General features: G+C 38.1%; 1 protein-coding gene across 1 annotated transcript; it reads left to right on the top strand.

Annotated features, from left to right (window-relative positions):
- Positions 1-5084: 5084 nt before the first annotated feature.
- On the top strand, positions 5085-6021 carry LOC125389884 (olfactory receptor 6C2-like). The gene has a single exon (XM_048418595.3). It carries the CDS (start codon positions 5085-5087, stop codon positions 6018-6020), a length of 936 nt encoding a protein of 311 aa, XP_048274552.3. The 3' UTR covers position 6021.
- The last annotated feature ends 3893 nt before the right edge of the window (positions 6022-9914 follow it).

Below are 9914 nucleotides of genomic sequence, written 5' to 3'. Positions count from 1 at the left end.
GTTTCTTAGGTCCATTTGATTAGAAAATCTTTTCCCAACCCTATCCTCTGAGGTAGTGTCTGTCTTTGAGGTTGAGGTGTGTTTCTTTTATATAGCAGAAGGCTGGATCCTGGTTTCTTATCCATTCTGTTGGCCTGAATCTTTGTATAGGTTAATTGAGTCCATCGATATTAATCAATATTAATGACCAGTGCTTGTTAATTCCAGACATTTTTCGGTAGTAGTATTTTGTGTTACCCTTTTTTGGGTTATGATGGTAGGGGGTTATCAGATACCTGTGTTTTTGTGGGTACAGTTATCTTCCTTGGGTTGGGGTTTTCCTTCCAGTACTTTCTGTAGGGCTGGGTTTGTGGATACTTACTGCTTAAATCTGTTTTTGTCATGGAATATCTTGTTTTCTCCATCAATGGTGATTGAAAGCTTTGCTGGGTGTCGTAGTTTGGGGTTACATCCGTGGTCTCTTAGTGTCTGCAGCACATCTACAATGGACAACTAGTGAGGCGGCTCAGCCCTGGGAGAGGCTGATTATCCTCCCAGCAGTCTTTAGCTACATACATTTTTTTTCCTATGGATGGGACCATTGAAATTTTCCCCCTTCCACTTGTACTTGTCCATTGATATTGCCATTTTCCCAATCTTGTGTATGCTTACAGTTTTAGGAGAGACTGTTTCACAGCTGAGATACAGTATTCTGACTTTTACACTCTTTCTGCTCCATCTTCCAATGTAGAGTGGTCAGCCCTTAAACAATATACACAAAAAAAAAAAGATTCAGGAGATTTATTTTTATATATTCATGTCTATGAATACATACAGCTATACATATGTAACAATAACCAAAGAAAAAGAGGTTCAAATGAGGGTAGCTGGGCTGGGCTAAAAGCAAGAAAGGGAAGGGGAAAGTTATATAATTCTATTTTAATTAAAATTTTATTAAAAATAGTTTTCAGCCATCAAAAATTTTAATAAACAAAAATTAAACCTGTAGTACATGAGATTTTTTTCAATCACATCAATTGATATTTTTTCTTGGTGGGATGGATTTTGAACTCTTTACCTCTTTGTGATGTTTCATGTAGAGAGCTGCACTGATGGGAAAAGACACCACTTGCAGTTCTGGTTCAAACCTGTGAAAAAGTAAATCTAAAGTTTGTATTGCTCCAAAGAAGTTTAGACCACCTTTGGGAGTGTTTTACTCATAACTACCATGAGTTTCGCTGAGCAGTTCAATTTCCTATGGTTCAGTAGCTCTGTATTAGGAAAAACAGGGTTGGATCCTCACTGTAGTTTCCTCCTAACTTTATCAGAGAACTTAGAGCACAAGGCTGTCTCAGCCCTCAGACTCACATCTCCGTCTCCTCACTGTTTCTTGGAAGTATATATAGTCATTGGCTCTGCCCAGCTTTGGGTTCCGCAGAACGTCTCTCCATACGGTGTTCATCTGTGCAAGTTGCGGAGGCAAGGATAGGAGCCCTCCCTGTGAGTTCCTGTCACCCTCACCCATCAGCCTTAAGAGAGTTTGCCACCACCTTCCTGTTTCACATATCAATTCCGCTTCTATCTGTCCATGGGGGTGTTCTAATGTCCATAGGGCCATTGATCCACTGGGTTGCAGGCTCTGCTCTAGTTCCTCTCTCAGTGGTGGTATGGACGGGGAAGAGAGGACATAAGCCAATGTCGGACCATTCCTCCTGACCTTAACAAACTGAGTTTTGCCAAAATCTTCAGCTTCCAGGCATCCCCACCAAATATCTATCCAGACCTTGGTCATCTAGCTTACTATTAAATGAAGCATTTCCTGTAATTTGCCCTAATCTCCACCAAACCATTGATGGCAGCTGGACACTGTCCGCAGCCCCTCTCATCTGTTTCCTCAAAAAAACAAAAGGAAAAGGAAAGGAAGGAAGGAAGGAAGGAAAGAAGGAAGGAAGGAAGGGAGGGAGGGAGAGAGGGAGGGAGGGAGGGAGGACGGACGGATGGACGGACGGACGGAAGGAAGGAAGGAAGGAAGAGAGAGAGAGAGAGAAGGGGAAAAAGGAAGAAATCTCATCTGGGGTTGATAAATTCACTTACAACTATCATTTCTTTCAGGGATAAAAGTTGCTATGTATATCAATCATCCTGCTTGTTTTCTTTCACCAATTCAAATGGATGCGATTTCTAAATGCCATTTTACCAAGAGGTCTTTGAGTGTTTTTTAGGCAGTACTTAAAATCATGGTTATACAACTGTAGAACAAAACCTGAAATAGTCACCACTATAATAAAATCAGCAATTAATTATGTAATTTTATGTATTTTCTCCATTTTCCTCAAACCATTAAAATTTCTCAATTATAATAAGTAATTCATATAACAAGCTTTAATAATGTTTTATTAGGTGTACCCATAGATTCAATTTCAGTTTAATGTATTATATATTTGTTTATGTATTTATGTATCATGTCTAAGTCTACGGGTTAGTCTATAATCAAATTCTTCTGCAGTCTTAATAGACTTTATCCAATACTGTATCCTTCTGTCTCCAAAGACACTGTCTCCAAAGAAGCAGAACTCGGTATACTTTGTACACTTGAAATTAGGTAACTCAGAAGGTTCATTAGTGAATGTACATCACTAGGGATTTGCTTATTTAGTTCGTTGCATTTTTATTAACTAAGCAAATAGGAAGCTAGATGTCACAAATGCTTTGCTCTAAGTCAGGGCAACAACTATCATGAGTGGAGATGATTGCTGGCAGCCTTTGTTTGCTTTTACAGGAAGGAGGCTAAAGGAGTACAATAGGGAAGCCCAAGAAATAGAAAAAAGATAGATTCTACTCAGGTGTGTATGTTTCCTCAAGCCATTGTGAACTTGACAGTAGCAAAAGAGGCTATAACTTGATACCAGAATCTTCATCTCAATTATCATTTTAATTTAGAAATTTTAAGACTTCAAATTTAAACAACCACTAAAATCTATGTTGACAGTCACAATGGTAAGCAAATCAATTTTCTTGTGTTTACTATATTTATTTTGTTTGATCTCAGTTTTGTGTACCCTGGAAAAGATTACCTCATAAAATGGGAAATAAATGAGAGATAATTTCTGTATTTTCAAAACATTTCTTTGCATATATAAAAATATAAAATTTATAACAATATGTAATAAATATATAAATCTGTGCATAAAATGGAGAGATTTTTATGCGCAAGAATATGTTTGCACTTGAGTGTTAAATTCAGCTGGTGACATATGCCTATAATCTCAGTGCTAGGAAGGCTAAAAAGAAGCAATAAATAAATGTTAAAATCTGATGACTGTTGAGAAATCTATTAACTATATTGAGAAACTCACATGAAACAAATAAGATCTATGTGCACACGCTTAGGTAAATACCTGGTTCCTCAAAGAATGACATTGAGGAATCATTAGAAATCTCTGTCCTCGTTTGATTTTGAAAATAGAATAAACAAGAATCAGTTAGCTACACTGATAGCACTAACAGCCAATGATGACAACACTGATTAAGCTTACTCGGAAGACCAATCTCCGTGTCACCTCTGAGACTAGAGGTAGAGCTGGAAGAAGGAATTTTTGAGGACATCTGGGAAAAAGAAGGCAAATTCTCTGTTGTGACCTATGAAGATAATCAGAGCAAAATATTAGTCTCTTTAAGAACCAAAGTATTCTTTTGTGGTAAAACATGTTTATAATCTCAATAGGAGGCTGAGACAGGAAGATGGGGGTTTGAAGTATCCTAGATTATGTATCAAGATCCTGTCTACAAACAATTTTAATCAAAAATATACTTATCTATCAATTCATATAAAATTTAGTTAGACAAAGTCAATATGGAAATGCTTTGCTTTGGAAATCCAATAAAAAAGAAAAATATCTTTGTAGACAACTGGTTGGAAAACATGTAATAGATAAATACACTTAGAAGCATTTGATAAACAACCAGTTGCATGTGGGGTTGGCTGAGTTGTGTCAATAGTGAAGAGAGGTTCCCATTCCAAGGTTCCTAATGAGTGTCCTTCCTTGTATGTTGATCCCCGGTAATGTTCCCACAGGTTGCATAGATGAGGGTTAGCAGTACCATATTTTGACACAGGAACTATTGAAAATACTGTAATTTTCTTAAGTAAATGAGAATAAAGAAAACACCAATTTTGATAATTTTGCCAATGATCTAAAACATAAAAAATTCAAATTGACTTTCGCGACCTCAGAATTTGTAGAAAAGCCATAGTTTCTAAATGAATATGTACTTATTGAAATTTAGCTACTACTGTTTACTTATGTAAATGTCCTCAACCATGTCACAATCTTTCTCCTAAACTGGATTAGCCATTTTCCTTATTCTTTTATTCCATATTTTATATTGAGGTTAAGACTTGTCTGTGATGGAAAGATAAACTAAAATGTGATAGGCATGGAATGATAGAGAATCATCAAAGGCAGCCTCTTAGAAATTATATGTTGATATGAATGTATGTTCTCTGTATAACTATATCACGCTCTGAAACCTTCGGTGTCGTGTACCACCCTGAACTGCTAAGTGGTAGCTAAGGGACAAAGAAGCCCAATAAGAAGGCAGTATCAAGGGAACAACTAGGGAAGTAGGTGTGTGTGTGAGTGTGTGTGTGTGTGTGTGTGTGTGTGTGCACATAGATAAGCTGATATTTCTTTGTGCACTATACATTCATGATTGCTAAGTCTGGAAGTCTTTGGGGTGAAAACACACACTGCAGTAGACAAAATGTAAACGTTTTAGCTTTAGAGCTGGGACAGAGACCTGAAGTGATTATCATGCATAGTGATCCCAGGTTGTCTGACTTACGTCAGCACTTCACAAAGGAACAATATGCTTGGACAGTGCATCACAAAATTCCAGGCAATTCTGATAATTCTTGAGCCAAAAGATACCTTCGCTTCCTGTGAAATAGGAAAACCACAGGAGTTAGAAGTCTAGGTATTTAAAGGGGAATTGTTTTTAAAGCTATAATAAATAAGAAAGCTCTGGCAGATTTAAAACTGGGAATCTATAACAAAAAATCTCTGAATGTTCTGTGCAGATTTAAGAGAAACCAGGAATCAGGAATGAGGAACCACACCATCACAACTTTCATCTTACTGGGACTGACCGATGACCAGCAGCTGCAGGTTCTTGTCTTTGTCTTTCTCTTCTTTACCTACTCACTGAGCATAACTGGAAATCTGACCATCATTTCCCTCATCTTAGTGGACCCTCGCCTTAAAACAGCCATGTACTACTTCCTTAGAAGCTTTGCTCTCTTGGAGATCTCATTCACATCTGCAAGCATCCCCAGATACTTGTATAGCATAGCAACGGGTGACAAAATTATTACCTATAATGCCTGTGTCGGCCAAGTATTTTTCACTGACCTCTTTGGTGTAACTGAATTTTTTCTTCTAGCTGCCATGTCCTATGACCGCTATGCAGCCATCTGCAGGCCTCTGCACTATGTGACTATCATGAACCCCACAGTCTGCAGGAGACTTGTATTTTGTTCTTGGGTAGCTGGCTTATTTATTTTAATCCCCCCACTTAGCCTCGGCCTAAATCTGGAGTTCTGTGATTCTAATATCATTGATCATTTCATCTGTGACGCTTTCCCTCTACTCAAAATCGCATGTTCAGACACGTGGTCCATGGAGCAGACCGTCCTCATCTGTGCTGTGTTGACTCTCATTATAACACTGGTGTGTGTTGTTCTCTCCTACATTTATATTATCAAGACAGTTCTTAGATTCCCTTCTGCCCAACAAAAGAGAAAAGCCTTCTCTACCTGCTCTTCCCACATGATTGTGGTTTCCATCACCTACGGCAGCTGCATCTTCATCTACATCAAGCCTTCGGCTAAGGAGGAGGTGGCCATCAACAAGGGTGTGACAGTTCTCACTACTTCCATTGCCCCTATGCTGAACCCTTTCATCTATACACTTAGGAACAAGCAAGTCAAGCAAGCCTTCTGGGACTCAATAAAAAGAACTGTAATATTTTCCAAGAAATAAGATGGTGAACCCTAACAAACATGGTTGGTAAACTTCCCAAACTTCTGGGTCAGGTTAACGTTTTCTGGACACGTTTGCTCATCGTGGTTGCCTGCCAGGCCCCATAAACCTCTTTTAAGATCACATCCTTCCAGGTGTCCTTCCAGGTGTGTTAAAAGCTTTCAGAAATCATTACCCCTCTTCCACTTGGAAACTAAGAATACCCAAAAGTAACAAAAGAATGCAAAAAATAGAGAAGCAATTGCCAAGAGATTTTTACATCTTCAGCAAAAAATAAGTCACAATTGTTTCTTCCAATCCAAAACTTTCAATTGGTTTATTCACTAATTCACTTAATGGATATCAGATCAATATGTACTTTCTTTAACGCAGACACTGTTTGGGCCCTGAAAACAGAAGAAGACACAAACCAAAAAAAAAAAATCTATACCACCCCATATGTACTCTCAGTGATAAAATGGAGAATGGGAACAGGCTAATGAGTGACTGACCAAAATGTTGTACATGCACAGCAGGAAATGCTTTTGATCATAAAACAGGATGAAATTCTATCATTTGTAATAGAGGTGGGATAGGACAATTGTGCTGAAGTAAATCAGGCACAGACAGGCAAGTAAGTATCTCCCTCATATGTGGATTATAGAAGGGCTGACCTCAGAGAAGTTGAGAACCAGAAGGTGTTTATCAGGAGCAGGGAGGAAGAGAATGCTGGGGAAAGTTTTAACTAAATTGCAGATGGGTAGAAGTCAGATGCTCCAGTTACTGCATACATGATTGCTGCAGAGATAATGGTATCATACAATATCATTCAAAATGCCTGAAAATAAATTCTGAAAGTTTTTATCATACAGAAACTATTAATGTTTGAAGAAACTAAATTTGTATCCTGTGTGTTCTTGTATCAAGACATCATGAGATACTTCATAAATATACACACTTGTTATGTTTTAAAACATGTCTAAAAATTAATATGAATAAACTTTAAAATGAAAAAGGCTTATTCTGAAATAAATGTTTGCCATGAATGACAATAATATCTTTTGATCTCTATCAAAAATGCTCATATATAAAAAAATCAGCACTATTAGCTGGGCATGGTGGCACACACCTTTAACTCCAGCCCTTTGGAGGAAATGGCTATCCTGGTCAACAGAGCAGGTTTTAGGGCAGTTGGGGCTACACAGGAAAAACTCAAAAAAATATTATTAGCTATAATGTTTGGTGGGGGAGGGTAGTACAGAACATTTATTCATTTTTTCCTGCAACCTTATTTCTTCCCTTCTTTTTTTTAAATATTTTCCCTTTATTGAAAAGATTCTTTTCTCACACACTATTTTGTGATTATAGTTTCCCTCCCTCTGCTACTCCCAGTTCTTCCCTTCCAGATCTACTCCCTTTTGGTCTCTCATGAGAAAAGAACAAACTTCTAAGAGATAACAGCTGAAAATGACAAAATAAAGTATAATAAAAATGAAGCAAAAACCACCATATCAAAGATGGACAAGACAACCCAAAAGAAGGAAAAGAGATCCCGGGAGCGAGCCCAAGAATGAATCAGAGACCCCCATTCTCACACTCAGGAGTTCCACAAAAATACTAAGCTAAAAGCTATAATACATGTGCAGAGGACCTGGTTCTGACCCATATTGGCCCCGTGTTTGCTTCTTCAGTCTCTGAGTTCATATGGGCTTTTCTCAGTCTAGTTAGAGGGTCTTGGTCTTTCTCTGCATAATACCTGGCTGTGGGTCTCTATATTGTTCCCATCTGCTGAGTAATACTCCATTGTGTAAATATATCAAAATTTTCTTTATCCATTCTTCTGTTGGGGACATCTAGGTTGTTTCCAGTTTCTGGCTATTATGAATAGAGCAATAATGAACATGGCTGAGCAAGGTGGTTGGATGGAGCTTCCTTTGCTTATATACTCAGGAATGGTATGGAGGATCTTGAGGTAAACCAATTCCCGGCTTTCTGAGGAATCACCATGTTGATTTCTGTAGTGACTGTACACGTTTATACTCCCACCAGCAATGGACAAGCTGGGTGCGGTGGTATAAACTTGTAATTCCAGCACTCGGGAAGCTAGGATAGAAGGATCAGAAGTTCAGGGTTTTCTTCTGCTACATATCCAGTTGAGGCACAAACTGAGACCCAAGACCCTGTCTCAAAAAATAAGCAGTCATAAATACAAAATTAAGTGACAAGCTAATTAAAAGGTGTCATAGCACAGGATATTACTAAACGGCTGTTACCATTTTCTGGATATTATGAATAGAGCAACAATTAACATGAATGAGCAGCTATCTCTCTCATAGAATGTAACTTAGGGGATATATGCTGAAGAGTGGATAGCTGTGCCATATGGTGGATTTATTTCTAGTTCCTGAGGAACATCCACACTGATTTCCATAATGGGAGTGCCAATCTGCATTCCCACCATCAGTGAATAAGTGTTCCATTTTCCCCCACACTCCTATCAGAATTTCACAGAGTAACCTAGTCCCAGAAAGATGAACTATATGTCTTCTTCCAGATGATGTGGATGTTAGCCTTGAATATTCAGATATGCATGTTCTCTTTGGAATACCCTTGAGATTAGAATATTAGTAAGGGTGATATCAAGAGAGAGGAGACATAATAAAGTGGTATAAAGGATTATAGGGTCATAATGGTACAGGATGGGTTTAATGGAGAGGGAAGTAAGGGAGGGTAGATAAGGGAGAGTAGGGACGGTTAATTTTTTTAAAATATTTATTTATTATGTATACAATATTCTGTCTGTGTGTATGCCTTCAGGTCAGAAGATGGCACCAGACCTCATTACAGATGGTTGTGAGCCACCATGTGGTTGCCGGGAATTGAACTCAGGACCTTTGGAAGAGCAGGCAATGCCCTTAACCGCTCAGCCATCTCTCCAGCCCTAGGGAAGGATAATTAATGCTAAAGTCATTCAGAGAAAACCGTATGGAAACATACTGCTATAGAACCTTCTTAAAAATACACACGCACATATGTGTGTGTGTGTGTGTGTGTGTGTGTGTGTGTGTGTGTGTGTGTGCATATATATGAAATGTGTAATTACCCTACAATGGGACAAAAATGCCCCTACTAGACACCACGGGATAACAAATAAAAAGCGTAGTGCCAAGAATGTGTTGCCTCTTTGGAGGTTGTTGACAAGTGAGACCACACAGAACCCCAAATATAACAGGCTATTGATCATATCCTTGGTTACTTTCAAAATGTGGTAGTGAGACCCTGTTGTTGAAAACACCACACATTTGACTTATAACGTAGAGAAATCAAGTTGGAATAGATGTGGAAACTTCAACTCTGCTGGTTAGATTTCATAGTACTGGAATGAGCTGTGCACTCTACTAGAGGAAAAATGGAATCACCAGTCTTGGCATGCTATGAACTTGACAAGTTACAGCGAAAACCACCGTGTCAACACAAGCCCACTGGTACAATAGTGGTACAAATGTCAAGGCAGTAAACAACTATTTTCTAATTGTGTTTAAGGCCCACAAGTCAAACCTATACCTGGCACTGTTATTAGGACAAAAAAAAATTGTGGGTAGATAGGTCATAGGCTATAGAGGTCAATCTAATGCTATTATTCTATTAAATTGTTATTCTAGTTGTAACTCTGTTATGACTTGTTATTTTTTTCAGTGGTAGATAAGTACAGAAAAATATATTTGGTACTGAAGTATAAAGTCCAGTATGAAGCTTTGCAGCTTCAGAATGACTACTCTGACTGCATAGATGTTCGTTGAGGTGTACAGTCTTTAGGTCTCGTTCATTTTGATGCATAACTTTCTTCTTTGAAAGTTCTTTTTAATAAGTTGAAATAAATAAGTAAAAGAACATAGTATTATACTAACTCTTAAT

Source organism: Myodes glareolus, chromosome 26, assembly GCF_982192425.1.
Source record: "Myodes glareolus chromosome 26, mMyoGla1.1, whole genome shotgun sequence".
Classification (NCBI taxonomy): Eukaryota; Metazoa; Chordata; class Mammalia; order Rodentia; family Cricetidae; genus Myodes; species Myodes glareolus.
This window is presented reverse-complemented; position numbering and strand designations above follow the sequence as displayed.

Excerpts from the sequence above, each read along its gene's own strand:
- LOC125389884 (XM_048418595.3), top strand. The coding sequence starts at position 5,085 with ATGAGGAACCACACCATCACAACTTTCATCTTACTGGGACTGACCGAT.